This window comes from Lates calcarifer, linkage group LG4 (assembly GCF_001640805.2).
Source record: "Lates calcarifer isolate ASB-BC8 linkage group LG4, TLL_Latcal_v3, whole genome shotgun sequence".
NCBI lineage: Eukaryota > Metazoa > Chordata > Actinopteri > Centropomidae > Lates > Lates calcarifer.
Window position 1 is genome coordinate 5,002,294 of NC_066836.1, and position 18,806 is coordinate 5,021,099.

Here is an 18,806-nt window from a genome sequence, read left to right on the forward strand (position 1 = left end):
TGTCAACCGCCATATACTCATTTTTTCCTGTATATTAAGTGCAGGTGACACTTAAGTTATTGCTTCTATTGAAACACCAGCCAACAAATCCTCTTTCAAAGTCACTTAGATCTTTTCCTCTTGGCGTCTTAATACAAAATTAGAATCAGCTGGGCCTGTGTTGTGCATGACTGGATGTTACTTGCTTAATTGTGATGCAGTACACCTGTGTGGAGGCATCTGCATAGGTTACGCTTCTCCACTCATGCATTCAGGTTTTTCTTTTAATTTATCACCCATCTGCCAGGGTCTTTAAAAAACACGAACACACACACACGCCAGCAAGACTCGACTGATCGAACAACTACAGACATCTGACTGCAGTGGAGACTATGAAGGGATTTAATAAAAGGTATTAAATGTATTTTATCATGATTAGTGTGTGAATCCTTGAGTAGAGAATAATACACACTGAATAACATAAACATGCACGTTACTTATCGCTGCTTATCATCTCACACCCAGCGATGACACCAAGCTCTTTGGAATATAGAAGTGAGGTCATCAGAGGGCGTGCTTTCCGAAAAAGGCCGAGTGATACCAGTGGATTGTCTTTCAAACAGGAAACCGGAAAGTTTGTTTCAAAACATTGTGAGAGAGAGAGAGAGAAATGAAAAATCCACCAGTATAGACCTGAGATCTACAAATGTCTTTCTTGTAAATTAATTGAACGTATTCACAGATTTTTTTTTGTGTGTGGAATGTATTTATGTATTTGCAAATCTGTTGGATTCTCATTGGATTTTCGTCCCTGACTTTACTCATGAGAAAAGCTTTGCAACCAATTAAAGATTTCTAGTGTACTAGTGTGTCTAGTAGTGTTCAGTGTGAAGAAAGTGGCCTTAATGAATCATAATCAGCTTTATTTAATCACTTTTTAGAGAGAATTGTCTCATTTGATCTCTCAAGCTGCACTTTAAATACTAACAACACTCCACAGCTTGATGTTAATTAAGGAAATTTTACAAATACATGTTATTTCCAACATATCATATCATTTCCATCACTCTTGTCTTTGCTTCATCTGTCGTACCTAACCATCATCATCACACAGTTCCATCACAATTATCAGTGACTTACAACATCACCTTTACATTCTGTCAACACTCACCTGGTGTATCCATCTTACAAGTCTTCTTCATGTCCTTTGACATCTAGACTGAAAAATGGGGCTGAGGGATTGTTAATTTGACAGTGTTAGTATCTCAGAATCACAGCTCCTTCCTCACACAGAAGCGAGAGCTTTGTAAGCGCTTGCAGTAAAATTACCAAATGGGCATTTACATCCATGCATGTATAGTAGCTGTTTGTGATTATCTTAAGACATTATCTCATTTGTCAGTTTTACCTTAAAACCACTGAGCCAGAGAAACAGTGATTCTAATTAGCTTTCTAGGAGGGAGGCATCGGTTTTAAAGTGTCTAACTGCTTCAAACTCTGATATTCAACATGTAAGTGCTTTTAGTCGTATTAAAAACATCTCTTCCTATGGTAAGATAATGCAGACAGCTAACCTTCCTAAGGTGCAAATGTACAAAATGTTCTTAAAGTGCTAACTTTCTGTTTTGAGCGGTAACAGTCGTACACCGAGCACCTTCAACACAGTATACTCAGTGTGTTTGTCTACATTTTAGTTGTAGTGCTACAGTAGTGCTTCAGTGCTGTAGAGTACAGTATCATGTACAACACACACAATTAACATGGGAGTCTCAGAACTTCTCCTTTTTTTCAACAGGAAAGATAAAAATAGTTGTGGCTGTTGAGAGGAAACCAGCATGGGGGTTTTGTCACCGTAGATTACTGCCATTAGTCATCCATGTAACGTATATGAGGAGAAACTTAAAGTCATGTGACATTTATAAATAAATGTGTGTGTACAGTAGCACATACATATTGTGCGTGTATTGACAACACATGTACATGTATGTTAGAGGAGGTATGGTAGAAGTTTTATGCCTCTATACAAAAGTGTCTGTGGGTGTTTCCTGCTTTATAGTGTGCCCCCACCCCACTCCACCCTCCCACTGTTGATACACTGGAAAAAATATACACTCATACTTTCTTGCACCTTTCGTGTGTACGTTTCTCATTTGGCATTTAGTATTCTGGAGAAGATCTAAACGAGCCTACTGTGGTTTCCATCCTCTCCACCCTCCTCTGCTTATTTTGATGTTTTTTCAGTGTGAATAAATAATCCCACCTGTTATTATTTTTTTAGTGATAAAAGTGTATACAGTGTATTTGAATCTGCGCTCGCCACACTCAAATTTAAATAGTAGTGGCAGTTAGGTAGTGTGTTATGCCATCATATGAATACAGTCAGACCTGTGTAAAACAAGTATTATCCCAGCAAATGTACGACAACGACAAACTTGAAGTTGACCATACAGTCGTCCATAGTCTTCCATGTTTGCTTTCTGAATCATTTGGTGCTACTGAGAACCAAATATCTTTCTGACATAAGTTCAAAACCGTCTAAAAGACAGCATCCAAAGCTGTGTTGATATGACGTTTCAGTGGTTTGTTGTCGACACTGAACTTGACAGTCGCCTGACAGTTGCTCTCTATGAAATGCTCCCTTCTAAACCAGTCAACCATCTCCTCACACGTTGCTGATGCGAACACTAAGAGGAGTCTCTCTGGACCGGCCGCGGTCCTCCCCTCGCTCCCTGTAGCTCTGCTCCAGACGGATCTTCTCTGGATCGGACACTTCAGGCACAGTCCCACCCCCATTGCTCTGGTAGCCATGCTGGGGGCTGGACGGTTTGAAAATGGGCGTGGTCTTGGTCTTGGCCACTTTGTCGAAGAAGGCAAAGTCTGCTACATATTTACCTGATGGGGAAAGGGAGACCACAGGAGGAAACTCATAGCCCCAGAGGATCTCATCAGGCAGGTAGGAGGTGCGGACCTGGCAGGTGGCGGACGTCGGCTCCACTGTGGCGCTCATGATCACCAGCAGCTCAAAGTCAGCCAGCTCTGGATCTGTCCAGCCCCCACCTGATGGAGGTAAATGAGATGGGCAGAGGATGAAAAGGAATAATGGGAGAGAGAGAGAGGAGAAGTTAGTTAAGAATTCCAAAATTAAAGGTACACTGTGCAGTTTTTTTTTTTGGCTACTAGTCCCCCTAGAAAGGTGTTGGGGGAGGGGTCTCCAGATGCGGTGTAGTTTGAAGCACACTGATGCCTTTAGTCAAAAAGATAAAACACCTTTTACTTGTGACACCACCACCACCCACTCAATCTCCTGTCCTCATCACCAAACGTACCCTTAGCTGCCCAGGCTCGCAGGGGGCTGCTGTCATCGATGACATGGTAGAAAGTGAGGGGCAGGATGAGGAAGGGGCTGTCGCTGGAAGTGTCCACCTGGAAGGGCACGTTCCTCTGGTCCAGACGCACCGTCTCACCTTCCTTGGTCAGAGACGTCTGGAGCAGTTTTCCAGTCACCTGGAGGGAACAATGTGCACCGGTTGTTTTTGCTAAGAGCTCATACACATGAAATTCACATCACTATCAGTTTATTAAGACTTCTGTCTCCCTCACCTGACACCCAAGCAGGAGACTCTTGCGCATGTTGGCCACCCTGATCATCAGGCAGGGTCGACCTTCATTGGTCGACACCACAGCATGTTGGCTAAACTTTACGGTCTCTCCTCGCTTTTTTGGGCGAGCAACCTGAGCAGAGAAATGTTGTTAACATCTGATTTCTGTTTGATGATCTTTGGTCAGATTTGTGTAAGTGTCTGGCATGCAACATAGAAAGAAACCAGACAGGAAGAGCATGAAAGCAGCATCGTAGCAAATTGCACACAGTTGTGTTTGAGTTATTTAAGATGCAAGGACGCACTTCTGCTTTTACTTTAAAATGCTTGAGAAAGCTCTTTTATATTCTGCAGAAATTTGCATGGGTGTATATTCACAGTACAAGGTAGTTCTCTTTTCACTGTGTTTCTATTTACAGCTGGATGTTTTATGCATTGGCTACCTTGGCCAGGAAGGTGCCAGTGATGAAGATCTCCATCAGCATGGTGATGACCAGCTGGACGATGAGGAGGATGATGGCAGCTGGACATTCTTCTGTGATGCAGCGAAAACCATAGCCAATGGTTGTCTGGGACTCCAGGGAGAAGAGGAAGGCCCCTGTCAGGGTCTGCATTTGCATCACACAGGGTGTGTGGTTTGACGGAGGGTCGAACTCTGAGAAACATGGTGACAGAGGCAACAAAAGCTCATTCACTTCATTCTAAAAACACTCTTTTCACTTTTGTAGACTTTCTTGTGGGATGCAGGTTGTCATAATGTCTCAAACACAAGGTATTTCCAGGGCAGAATATTTATTGTCTGCCCCTAAAATTTTGCATTGATATGCATTACAAAGGATGTTATGTAACTTTTCACACTCAGTCAAGCAGACACTGGAGATATGACATTTGAGAAAGAGAGAGTGGTGCAGGTGTCTTTAAGAAGATAAGAACTCATTTCCTGCCATCACCAATGCTTATTATTATCAGGCTTAGATAAAGCTTGAGATTAATTTCAGGAAATGAACACCAACATCTACAGCACTTCACAACACTGATAGAAATAACATTCAACCTCAAAACACTGGCCACAGTTGAGTCATAATGGGCTATAGATGGGGGGTGGCTGTTTTTGAGAGGTTAAGACTGCTATAGAAACTGCCTGAATCAAGATCTGCTGATCACGACTGAGCCAAACGATGTTTTTCTGGGAGGACACATTAAACTGCATGTTAACCTATGACACATTCTGTCTTGGTTAAGGCTCTACAGCTCTTTATAAGACTGCTACAGATATCACTCAACACACAGTCTACAGTTGAGTCATAATGAGCTATAGAGCAGTGGTTGTTTTCGAGATGTAACTGGAAAGTTTCTTGCTCACCCTTTGTGATTCACAGCTACGTGTATGGTGTCCATTTTATTGTCTCTGGTTTTGGTTTGCACCCCAATATATTTGAGATCAAGGTAATTTTGACTGTGAAGCATTAAAAAAATAACATCTAGAAAACTAAACAGCAGGTCAGAAACAATGTCCTGGTGATTCAGGATAATATTTGTTTTCAGTTTAGTTTCATTAAGGAAACTGTTTGAGGCTAGATGAAGTCGTGAGTCAGGGTTTTTAGGGGGAACACGCTAAACTGCACTATGACGTGTTCTGTCTCATTTAAAGCCCCCATCCTCTCTCACCCAGCAGGTCTCCATGCACCAGTGCCACCAGGTACCACAGCACCCCAAACAGAAACCAGGTCCCTGCGAAGGTGGCCGTGAACAGGAAGAACTTGTAGCGCCACTGCATGTCCAGGAACGTTGTCCAGAGGTCACGCATGTAAAGAGCGCTCCGCCCACTGACGTGCTCAATTCGCACATTGCTCCGTCCATCCTTGGACAGAACACGTCTCCTCTTCCTCAGAGTCCCGCCCCCACCGGAAATCCCACCGAGCAAGGGTTTTAATACGTCTGTCTGTGTCTGGGAGTGGCAAACTTTCTGGGGGGAGGAGCTACGAGAAGATGGAGGTGTGGCAGATGTCATCTAGTAAACAAAAAAAGTGGGGTTACATTAAATTAAAATTTCTCAGATTATTTTTTTTGAGTGACCAGTGTTAAAAATAGGCTCATTAGAGATTAGTATGATTTGGATTGGGAGGTCTTTATTTAAAATTACTGAAAAGTTTGATAGATGGCTAGATAGACAGACAAGCAATTTTCTAATAACTTAAAACATTCACAACATCAGCAAGATTTGATAATGATTATGCTGACTTCCTGTGTCATTCAGGGGGAAAAGCTTAAAACTTCCCACAGTGACTGCATGCTTTAATTTCCCCTGCAGCCACCTGCTTTTGATCTCAAGGGAAATTTATCTCAAGTGAGCCTGATGTTACATGAAAACCATGAGACTGTTTTACATTTGAAATATGTAAAATAAAATACTTCCACCCAGCAAACAAGTTAATATCAAACTGTTACTTTAACTCACAAAGCAGGAAACAGCAGTTTTTAATCAGCAAAACAAGTCAAAACAAACCTGAAACACACCCACGCAAGTGCTTTTGATAGATATCTAGAGATAATTTTTTAGTTGAAATTTGGTGGAACTGTACCAGGATTTTCCAGGAGGTTGTCGAATTCCCAAACACAAAATTCTGTAGATTCTGCAGTGCAATACACTCCACTCTCATAAGTTGGCCCCCAGTCACATTCCCACTACATTAGACTTGACAGAATCAAAAAATGCATACTAAAAAAGCTGGGGTCGAGTAGGTATTTTCCCCAGGAACAGGGTAGTGTTTCCTGTAAATCTGTGATCTCACTACCAGGTATTCAGCCCTGGTACATAGGTCCCAAGAGAAGGAATATTCATTCAGTAAGTAAAACACCTGTGTGGGTGTGCTGTGTGTGTGGTTCTCAACCTTTTGGTTCATATCATTATTTCAGAAGAGTTTCTGGAGCCTGTGGATATTAGGATGCTCAATGCCATCTCAGTTTGGAGTCAGAAAATCAAAAGTGGTGGGTGAAGTCCATCGACCACAGCTGATTCTAACACCCTGGGTGAACTGTCAGTCAAGGCGAGCAACCTCTATGCTTTATACAAACTAGGTGGTGTTGTACAAAGTGATGTCTGATCATGTCTGAAGGCAAAAGCCAAATGGCCACACTCAAAGGCAAGCCTGCTATTATTGAGCAAAACCCTGTAAACTGTAAAGATACGAATAATGATGCACATTTATTGTGCAGTCTCTCTTTAAGAGCTGTGATGTGTGCTCTCAGTGTTGTGATAGAGGTGATTGTGTGAAGAGTGAGAAAAAAAGAACTTATGAGAAAAGATCAAATGCTTCCTCACTTCTCACCTCTGCACACACTGCTCAGTGCTGTGTGAAGCGCTTGTTGTATTCTTGGTTTTGGAATTTTTTTGAAAGATTTTCTGGCCTTGCCGATCACAACATAGAGACTATGAGAGGTGAATGTCAGCTGTTCAGTTTATATTTCAATTGATTTCAACATCTGTAAGAGGAAGAACAGATATTGACTCATGTCATTGTGCCACAGAAATATGAAGCAACTGCCATGTGTTTCGTAAAAATATACAGCTATTGGCAAAACTTCTTTTTCTCTTTTTCAGGTAAAGTACTTGAACAACACATTTTCTCAGAGTTTGTTGTCTGTGAACCATTTCTTTGAGAACCACTGAACCAAACACACATGAACCACAAAACAGTCACAATGAAACTGAGGTGGAAAAACCAAAAATAACAGCGTGTATCTGGCCTGAATAACTCTGATGGCTCTTTCTATAAATATGTCATTAAAGATGTTTAAAACTGCTGCACTGCAGGCATGGGTACAGTCGTGGGTCCAGCATGTTGGTCACGGAAATTTTTATGCAGAATTGAAAATACTGGGGAACTTGTATTACAGAGTGAAATCATTTGAAGAAGATTATTTATTGCAGCATTTGTGATACATACAGGGCTGATTCTGAGTTCGTTACACAATAAAATCCCATGTATCATCATCTTAATGTAGAGGATATCAACTGCAAATATTCCCAACCTGCAACAGTTACGTGAACGCCACATTAACATCTGTGGTTTTAATGCTTTACACTGGGGGATGTTTGTATGAATGTGTGGGCCTGTCAGAACATTTAGTTACAGTCCACCCCTGCAACACATAGACAGACAGTTACTGTATCTCCACACTTGACACGCTCACTTACGTCCAACAAATCATGCAGGTCAGTACGGAGAGGATAACCCACAAAAGAGGAAGATAAGGAAGAGAGAGAAAAGAAAGAAGAGCAGAATTAGCATGAAGATGTGCTGCATTAACCCAACAAACCATCCACACAGAGTCTCATTTGTGAGCCGAGGAGAGAGGAGAAAGCTGAATGAGTCAATTAAGGTAAAAAAAAATCTTTGTCCGTAACTCGGACGTTTATCTAGATAAAGTGTTTAGTTTTTTTAAAAAAGGCTTTACTGTCGATTCCATCCAGAGAAGCTGCTACTGGACAAAGAGTGAACTTCTGACTGGAAACTGGAGACGGCAGTAAGAGTTTGGTAGGAAAAGGGCCAAACTTTGGCTTTCTGGGTGCCCTGCTCAGGACTTGTTTTTCAGCCTGGTGCTCAGCTCTTGTGCAGACTTCGTCTCAGGGTTTTGTGCAGTTGACTGTATGGCCAAAAGTATGTGGACACAAAACTTTAAAATTTAAAAACACATGACTCAGACTGCACTTATTTAGATCTGAAGCATCAAGCTCAAACTGTAACTGGACCAAAGGCAGGAGCTGTCCATATATTTTTGGCCATTTAGTGTAAATTAAAACAGCTTCTCTCCAATGCAATGATCATGGATTATGTAATCAATCAGCTTTAATTACATCACACTTCTGTGATTATGCAAGGGTGAGCCCCTCAAAAGCTTCATAATCACAATGACACCATTGAAAACTTCACTCTTTCAACTCTGCATCGCCCTCTCACCCAATCCCGTGTGTCAGTCACACACAAACACACTCACGTGTCCTGCAAAAAAAACCCACACAAATCCCACTACAGGCACATCAGATGGATAATAATAGCGCAAATGGGAGTGAATGAAAGTAAAAAGAGGGAAGTATGTTCGACCAACCTCTCCAGTAGGATGTATTCCATCTCCATGGCAACACGGCAGCTTTACTGTACCGCCCTGCCTCAGCGAGCCGAATCCAAAAAGTGAATCAAAACTTTTTCTTTTGCCAAACAAAAGAGCGCTCAATGTTTTCCTGATCTCCCTCTCTCTCTCTTTCTACTTTCCTCTTTCTCGCTCCCTCCTTCTCTCTCTCCTCTGTGTACACAGGAATGCTTTGTTTGGAGCTGAGATAAAAGAAACAAAAGACACCATTGACAAAAACGACTCTGTGCCCATCTATGTGTGCGTGAGTGTGTGTGTGTGTGAGAGTGGGATTGCAATTACATGAGTATTTCTGTGTATGTGTGTGTGACTGTAGGTGTACATGTGTGATTTTGTATGCACGTATGTGCGTTTGTGTGCAATTTGGAAGAGGGTACAATTATATCTGCATTTGTGTGTGTGTGAGATGAGTGAAAGGAAAAGCGAGAGAACGGAAGAGAGGAAGGGAGAGAGAAAGAGATCTGTGACAAAAGGCCCTCGTTAGTATTCTGGAGTGAGGAGTAATCCCCCTCCATCTCTCCCTCTGTCTCCCCCTCTCACTCACACACACTCTTTCTTTCTCCCCCCTCAGTTTGTTTCGATCTTACCTTCCTCGCTGTATCAAATCTCTTTATCTCCGTCTTCTATTTCAAATCATTTATCCATCAGCATCAACTGCATCACATCATTATAATTCACCCATATATGATGAGATTTATTCAAAGAGAAGAGAAACCTAACTTCCCAATTTCTTAAACAGAAAATAACTCCTCTGTTCCTTCCTCCTGTTCCTTGTTTCCTTCTCTTTTTCCTGCGCCTTTACTCATTTTCTACACTTCCTACACTTTCTACACCTATTCTTCCTGGTACCAGATCTAAACCTGCAAAGATGCTGTTAATCAGATGGATACTTAACAATATAAACCTCTATTTACACTCCACTGACACTTAAACTTCCATAAATAAATACTAGGTTTCAGAAATTAGTTGATTAACCAAAAACTGTTTGAAACAGGAAACTAATATAAGTTAAGAGAGTATAAGGTTCTTAAATAAGCATAAATAACTTTTTTAGTGGATTGATTGATTTAATTTGAAGACTGAGTATTAGTCATTAGAGATACAATCATAGTAAAGCCTAATACTGCAGGAGCGCGAAACCATTAAATTCTGTTTACTAACGGTTGACCCCATCTGACTCCTGTCGCTAACTGTCTCCAACTATGATTCTTTTTAAATCCACTGCTTTTAAAGCTTTTTTTTTTGTAATGATACATACTCTGTGTGTTTAACAAACTTTTAGGATGAACAAACTGACTGTATCTGTCAGATCAGATGCTCTGATTGAGACAGTTTAGTTTTCCTCAAACTCAGCTTCAGCTTCCTCTGACTGGCCAGGTGTTTGCACACAGTGGAAGTAAATCCTTTGAAACTTTGCACCAGACTCTACAGGTGTCTCCGCATTACATAACCTTAATCATGAGCTTTAAACCACCTCATTTTCAGATGTATTTTACACTGTTTTGGTGTCACTTACTGTCATTTTTTTGGATGTTACAGATCTGCATGAGCCTAAGAAGATGAACATTATTATAACTTCAGAAAGTCTGCCAAATGAGTTTTTTTTTTTTTTAATAGATGTCTATAGTTGAAATATAACAACTACCAGTGCACATAATGCAGTATAAAGATGTTCAGATGATCATCTTAAATGAAACATATAACATAATTTAACACAGTGATAAATCTGCATGGATAGATCATTATACAGGTAGCAGCAAATGACAAACTTACCTTAACCCTGTAAGAAACACCAGGATTTTTCATTACTTAATTTAAGAAACAAATACATTTTGTTGATGTACAAAATGTTATTTTATCTCCAGTTACGTGTATTGCACTCTGCTAAGAGATAAATTGCTTACCTTTTCAGCAGGGATTATAATCTAATTGAGAAGAGTTAGGAGCCTGGAGCCTCAGTCTTTCGTCCACATGTCCGCTTTGTTGTCATACGCATGCTCACAGGACACAACTGGGACTGTGTAATTCTGCAAGAACAACAACCTCAACAACCTGCGTCCCTTGACATTGATACACCATTGAGGAGACTTTTGGATACAGTCATTGGCTCACCGGGCTCCTGTTTCTGACCCAAAGCCCGGTCTCACTGCTCGCAAATTCTTCCAAAAGAGACAGGACTTGGCTTTATAAGAGGTATCCCCCTCTCTCTCTCTCCCTCTCTCTCTCCTTCACTCCTGAATTCCTGTTGTGTCCTGCTCACGTCTGTGTAATTGCTGTAATAACTGATCGCCACTCCTCCCAGTCTCAATTCACTATCAGAATAATACAAGTGACAACAAATGCATCATAACGGAGCCTTAAAACTTGGCCTGAAAGACGGAGCTTCAAAATATTACATTTAATTCAATCACGTTCGGCTGCATTTGTTGTTGCATCACTCCCTCAGTTCTCACTAAGTGTGCAGCGTCCAAAAATTAACTCACCCACACATGTATACAATGCATGCACATGTTTGGGGCCTCACACGCACATTCTTCACAAATGCATTCTGGCACACTTGCGCGCACACACCAACAAACAGCCCCAACAAACCACCCCCTGCAGCACACACTCACACACACACAGACACACACAAAACCACTCTTTTCGGGGGAACCACAGAGCCCTCTATTCATGATGTCTGTGCCCGGCGTTTGCTGTGTCCAAGAGCGTCTGTACGGAGCGTCCTGTTAAGCTCAAACACATAAAGAGGGACATCCGTGAGGTGAATACAGCCCCTTATTCTGCCTCAGGAGAGGGTGACAAAGCATTATTTAATTGAAAGAGGGAGAGGTGGATGGACTTGATGAGGACCACTGGTCAAAAGTGCTGAGAAGACCCTGTGAGTGAGTGTGCCTGGTACAAGGTTCAGAAAAGGCCTTTTCTATTACATTTTGGGGTATTTTTGTGTTGGTATGTAGTCACGTACCTACGTTATCTTTTCTCTTTGCTTTCTTGTTATTTACCTTCATGCAGAGGTCAGGTTTAGCCACGGAGCTGCATCAGATTGGACCTGAAAGGAAAGGGAGAGCTTGCTCAATAACACTTCTGTGAGTGGTTATGTAGATGCATGACAACATGGGAAATCCTTGTCTCAAAGGCCTGACACATCAAGCCAACCAATTACTGAAGAGAGAGGTTCACACTTTACATTGCTTTATGCCACCTCATTTACTCTGTTAAACTAACACCTAAAAATACTGCAGAGACTGAGGCTGATTTCTGTGCATTCTGACCCTGCATGAGAAGAGATGTTTTGCATGAGAAGACATGTTGTGCACAGTGGGAAGCAACAGTGTGCAAAAGAAGAGAAGACACAGAGGATTCAGCATCATGGAGAGGCAGCGCAAACCAAACTAACTTCCCTTCTCACACACTGTGACACTTCTGTCAAAACTCTTCCTGTATGTTGTACGTGCTGTGACAGGCATAGATCTGAAAGATAAGAAGAAACCACGGTAGACTTGTATAAACCTAAACAGAAAGCTCTCTCTCTCTCTCTCTGTCACCAACACACTAACTGTTCTGTCATGAGTTTTGCTCATGACAGAACTGAGAAGTGGCATTGGTGCAAGACAGCCAAAAGATGCTCATCAGCTCTCAGCCTGGCAGCTGGTACTTGAATTCACAGTGTGTGTAGATAATGTGTGTTACCACATTAGTAAAATCAAGGACCTCATCATGGATTACTACAACCTTAATCTGAAGCCAAGGTAGAGTAGAGGCCTGCTAATCAAGTCTGAAGTCTATGGATGATCTGGCAGTTACAAAGTCAGTCCCAGGAGGCAGATGGATCTGTTGAGTTTGGATGCAAATCCAGATCCTTTGCATTGATGAGAAGGAAGGTGACTGACTGGTTCCATTTCTCTCTTGGTGGTACCCAAATCCCATCGATTACAGGGAAACCAGCAGAGAGCCTCAGAAAAACCTTCCACTGTACCCTAAAGGACACTGCTTCCATCAGAGCAACAAACTAAGAGCTTGAGGCCATGGCTGACCACTACTGTACCCGGCAAAATCAAAGCCTGGATACACCAGCACGGCATCCTACATAGGATCTCATGGCCACTGCTGGTGTATGAATTCCCACCGTCTACTGCAGAGTGGTTTGAGAGGAGGATGAACTGTCTCCTCTGTGGACTAATGTCTCATGGACACAGGTCAGGAACTGATCACTGAGGGTCGGGTCGCCTAGGGGAGGGTGTCTGAAATTAAAAGACCTGAAACACCCGATGACCCCAGGTACTCTCACTGATGATGTGTCAAAGTTACCTGGATTTACCTTTCACTGTATAATCTTATTGCCGTAACGTCCTTTGACTATGTAAAGAAAAGCTATACAAATAAAATTGGAATTACTATATAATCAGGAGTGATACTGCATGTGCCATTTTCCACTGAACATGAAAAGTAAACCCCAGCACTACAACTGTTGTGATATGCCACTCAACAGAAACTCACACAGATTCCTGTACATCTCCAGTAAATTACAGGTACACTGAGTTCCTGGGGAAGCTGGGTCAACCAGCATGTTAACAGATGAGAACAATGAGACGTGTGTATTCCCTTTACTGTAGATCATCTGCTGTAATTCCCTATGACAACACTTACTATAAACATTAACTAGGTTGAGTAATAGTTACTTCTACAGTGGCAGAAAGTAACTAAGTACATTTACTCAAGTACTGTACGTCCACAATTTCCAGGTGCTCATCCTTTACTTTAGTATTCCAATTTTCTGCTGCTTTATACAACAATTCAGACAATGCTTTACATTTAATTGATACGTTTCGTTACTAGTTTTCAGGTTATTATATATTATTATTTCTTTCCTTCTTTATGTTTATCTGAGTAAAAGGTCGAAGTACTTCTTCCACTGCTGCATTTATTTAAAAATCTAGTTTTATTCAAGGATGAAGAAGTAAAAAAGATGTCGTAGATTTAACCAAACAGGATCAAAAGTATTCATCATATAGTGCATCTGTAGTCAGTACTTTAGAGGGGATGAGTGACCTTACACTGTGCACACATGATGTGCATTTTAAGTGTGTTCTCATCTCTTAATAGAGAAGTTTACATTTTCAAGAAGTCTTTCAAAACCTCAGTGTGTTTGACCAAGTTTCTGTGTCTGCTATTGTAGATGACATCTCACCTCACATGATCTCTGGACACAGAGGTGTGACTTGCATAACGGTAAGCCTGCCTTAACAAAGAATTGGCTCTTCACCACTTCCTCCCTCTGCTGAGAAAAACAGAGGGTGATGGGGAAGGAAAGAAGAATGGTGCGCCTGAGCATGCATGTATGTATGTGTGTGTGTGTGTGTGTGTGTGTGTGTGTGTGTGTGTGTGTGTGTGTGTGTGTGTGTGTCAGGGTCAGTCGGTGCTCTTGGCTCTTAGCACTGGTTTTGGTGGACTTACCTCCGTTTCATTCACTCTTAGAAACTCTCTTTCTCCCTCCTTCCAGCCTTTTATTTTGCCCTCCACTCTGTCTCTTGCATATTTATTTGCTGTTTTTGCTCTTTGTTTCACTTCCTGTGTTGGTCCCTGTGTTAAAAAAACTGACACCGGGTAACAGAGAGTTTAGACACCTGCTGCGATTTTCAATCCATCACAGATTCATGAGGTTGGCATTTGTCCAAGAATTTGTCTTTGTTTCATTCATGCATTAATTAATTCATTCAGTTTACTGTTGATCAGTATGTAATTAACTCAGCTATTCAGCATCCATTTTTTCTACTCTGAACATGCTATAAGTCAGTAAATAATCCATAATATTTGTAAAACAAAAACTAGTTCTTCGGTAATTCTGGCAAACAATACCCTCTAAATACATCACAGGTTAATAACAGTACGAATGTAAACCTGATTGTGCATGCAGATGATGCTCAAGGTTCTGACAAAGGAAATGTAACATATTTTACTCCCTTCACTACTCTCCTGAATGCATAGAGAAAAAAACAGGGAAAAGCTGTACTTGAAAATTCAGGAAACACTTGATGCAGGAACAGGTGCATAAACAGGATTCCCCTCTGCCTTCACTGCAAGTTAAAGTTCAGCCAGCAGGTGGCAGCAGATAACAGATGACAGTTTTTCTGGTCTGTAGAAGGATATACACACACACACTCTGTCTCTCTCACTCACTCTGTGTGTGTGTTTTTTTTTGCTTTGTTTTTTACCGAAACTTCCCAGACATCCTCAGGACTCCCACTCTTCTTTCTCACGGGGAAGGAGCTTCAGTCTGCTCACCTGAAAAAGAGATGGGGTCAGATTTGCAGTAACAACAACAGACGACTGCACCTGCTCATGAAGGAACTTGCAAACGCAAAATTATCTCATGGCTGAGATATAAACCTTTCACACTCTGCTGATACAGGCCTTGTTTTGTACTGAACTAACAAACTGACGACACCTGAAAGCAGCTATTTAACATCAAGAATGGTATTGCTGGATATGGTGGATCCTATCTAAAGACCTGCACTGCATTTTGGAATAATTTCTGAGACAACTGTAATCTCACTCTCTGTTCACTCCTCAGTCTTTCCCCTACACTGTGAACTACAGTTTTTAGAAGCAAATAATAAACATTTCTCTCAAGTTCCAACCCAGACTTCCTGAATTTCACACAGAACATTATATAATAATGTTGTTCATTTAGAATGAGCAAGCTAACAAGAGTAAATGTTAACCTTGGTGGTGACACTATATGAAACCTCAGGGAACCACCAAAATCACTAGATTTCATCCTCTGGGAACAATGAATGTGTCAAACAAATGTAATGAAAACTCCATCCAGTAATTGTTGAGTTATTTCAATCTGGACCAAAGTAAAAGGACCCACCAACCAAAACTACCATTCCTAAAACCATGACGCTAAAAATAGATTTAAAACCACAATGCATCAGCCCATTGTCAGCAGATCGGGTGGTGCAACACAAAAAGATGACCCAGTTTGTTTCCTTGACAATAAGGTTATGGTTACTGTTGCAGTTACTTGATAAGCACTGACACAATGAAACACATCCACTACACAAAGTGAGGGAAATGACTGAGTCAGTCTGAGGCTATAGAAACTGCAGGAACAAATTTTAAACTGCTATTTGTGGTCCTGTTGCTTAAATGTTAAATAAATAAATGAACTGTAATAAAGACAAAAACTCAGATTCTGTATGTTAAACTTAATTAAGCAGAGAATTGTGCAACATGCAAGAAGGAAAGGTACAAAAAACTGTCAAAGACAAATAAAAGATGGCACCAATAAAAACTTTAAGTAACATAAAACTTGCCAGATAAGCATGAAGCCTGAGTGTTTGAATGACTGTGTAGTTTCAGATGTCTTTGAATCCACTGTGGCACTGCAGACTGTAGTGTGTAATAGGAGCTGTAATAATAAATGAACAATGACTGTACAGAATACACATGCAAATGTGTATTGTATTGTATCTTAGCAATGCGAACGTCTTGCACAAGTGACAAGAGTGTGAGCAGCAGGTTTTGGCTGCAGCACCAGGATAAAGAGTCAGACAACTGTGAGAATACAAATCAGCTGTTACATAACACTGGGTTAGCAGAACACTGGCTGCTCTGTGCTGTTCATGAAATAAAACACACACACACGCAGACAGATATATATACACACATACAGATACAGTTGGTTACACTTACTCAGAAATGCATGCATTACTACACACAGACACTCATAAACTCTACACATAAAAACCATCTGTGCTCATCCTCGTTGTCTCTCTTCACTCCAGTAGTTTGTCAGACTGCAGGTTGATCTCTGTCTAAACTTTGACCAAGAAGACATCTTGACACATTCTGACTAAACTGCTAATTATTTCCATGTGGGTGAGACAGTTGTATCCAAGAGGAAGAATCCTAGAGTTTTTGGTGAACCCTGTGACCTTTCATGTAAAGCCACAGTCAGCTCATAAATTCCAGCTTGAGCAGTAATGGACAGATTTTCACAAAATTTATTGTGAATACACTCAGGGTCCAGAGGATCGGCCCAGATGTTTATGGTTGCCTCTGTAAGTATTTGCTTACCACCACCATCAGACTAAAACTGATTAAATCTAATGTGAGAGTTTCTGAGCACAGAAACCTCTGCTCTCTGCTAGATCCACACTTTGATCCAGAATGTCAACACAGTTCATCTCACGATCTAAGAGGCTGACTACAAATGTGTTCAGCACCTCCACCCTCCCACAGGAATGACACCTTTAAATTTTAATGAAGCTAGCGCCACCCTCAGGCCTGAGAGCAAACATTACATTTTCAGCCAAGAACTTAAAAATCATCAGTTGAGTGTGGAAGTTCATTCTTTAAAATACTAGTAGCAGAAGTGGTAGTAGGTAAAGGTTTGACAAACAGTCTTAACTCTAAGTCCACTTAAAAATGATTTTTTCCAGAGCTTTCAAAAATTTCAATTATTTTGTAAAACAGTACATTGGTGTTTTAAATATCTATAGGTGCAAACAGGGTTAATGTCTGGTATGTCTCAATGGCTTCTCTGTGCTGCTGCCCCACTTTCAAGGACATTACCTAAGCTTGCATTCATTTCCTGGAGACTCACCCTAACCATAACCACTACTCGCCTAACCTTAACCAGTGACTCAGAAATCTGCCTTTTTAAAGCTTCCCCAGTTAACTGGTCTTTGGTCTGAAATTTGTTCCCAAAAGTAAAACACACACACACACACACACACGGATATTCCTCCCTGGGATGCACAAACCTACTGAATGCCACTGTGAGTTACGCTCATTAAAAACCAGATGCCTGAAGCTGCTTCTGGCTCCTCTGTGATTATAACCTCAACACCCACAACCACACAATTTTACTGCTGTGTTATTTCTCTGTCCTGAGTATCAGCAGTGTCCTCCTTCCTCCAGGTACAGAGAAAACAGAACCAGAGTGATTTACTGTTGAACCTGGTGGTTTGAATGATTTACTCAGCAGTTTTCTCAGAGGACATTTTTATTAACTCTGTAAAAACTGGGATTTTTTTTACATGGGAACTTTAAACACGAACAGATATCAGTTCTGAAACAAAGTAAATAAAAGTTAAATTTTATATCCTGTAAAAGTGACCTCTTAATCACCAGGTATCTATCTATCTATCTATCTCGCACAAAGCGATTGCATCAGCACCAAAAGCAACACGACCACGTCGAGAGCACATAGACTGAATGGTGGGGTCTGTTGCTGCCTTCAGGTACCGTCGGAAATCCTAGAGGTAATACTCCTAAGTGATCACGTAGGCTGCATAATGGAAAACGGATACAAATCAAACACGCCCAGAGAGACTACAACGGAACACGATAGTATAAGTATAAGTTATATTCCACTGTAAAGAAACCATGTTTTTTGTTATTAAGGACTGTTTGTATATATTTTTTTGAGAATATTCCTGGTATTTATTTGCTGTCCATACATCCAATTTCCTCTTAATGTGGAAAGAACAGCAGCAAAAATTTGGCCTCTCTCCCTCAAAGTATCTCTGATTTGACTTCTAAATGTATATAAAATAATATCTGAGGTTTACTTAAATAATCTAAAATCTCTAGTGACCCCTTATCACAGGCCTGCCGAAAAATGTTTGTGAGCAATTCAACCACAGAGTGATTTCCCCCTGTAAAACTGCTGAGTTTTTAAGAGGTGACAGTGTCCAGTAATTCAGAAGTACGTATACACAGTACAGAGCAAAATGAGGCAGCACTGAAAAAAATACCATGAAAAGTCTATCTATTAACCTCGTATCTCCTTATTCCTCGTGAAGTTTGTTAGGACTCTGGCTGTGTGTTTGGGCTCGTTGTCCTGCTGCAGAGTGAATTTAAAATGGATCAGACGACTCCCTGACCGTGCTGCACGATGATCAAGAGTCTAAACATCTCAAGTGGATAAAACTTTTTCCACAGTACTGTACATCTGCGGGTTGAGAACCACTGTAATACTGACCTGTCAGTTTCAAAGTGATAGTGTTTACACTCTGTGTTGTCTTCTGTGCAGTTTATTATTTTTCTGTTTTATACAGTCTC

General features: G+C 41.0%; 2 protein-coding genes across 3 annotated transcripts in view; one reads left to right on the forward strand and one right to left on the reverse strand.

Annotated features, from left to right (window-relative positions):
* Positions 1-18,806, forward strand: part of LOC108884315 (uncharacterized) — a 62,242-nt gene that overhangs the window by 17,196 nt on the left and 26,240 nt on the right. The window lies entirely within an intron of this gene.
* On the reverse strand, positions 886-11,411 carry LOC108884311 (ATP-sensitive inward rectifier potassium channel 10). 2 transcript variants are annotated; one of them, XM_018678148.2, is made up of 6 exons: positions 10,634-11,411; positions 5,247-5,589; positions 4,022-4,233; positions 3,580-3,711; positions 3,306-3,483; positions 886-3,036 (listed from the first exon to the last, which is right to left on the reverse strand). In XM_018678148.2, the coding sequence occupies exons 2-6, from the start codon at positions 5,587-5,589 to the stop codon at positions 2,642-2,644; spliced, it is 1,260 nt and encodes a 419-aa protein (XP_018533664.1). In that variant the 5' UTR covers positions 10,634-11,411; the 3' UTR covers positions 886-2,641. The 2 variants fall into 2 exon arrangements, with proteins under 2 accessions (XP_018533664.1, XP_018533666.1); XM_018678150.2 differs by lacking the exon at positions 10,634-11,411 and adding an exon at positions 8,688-9,651.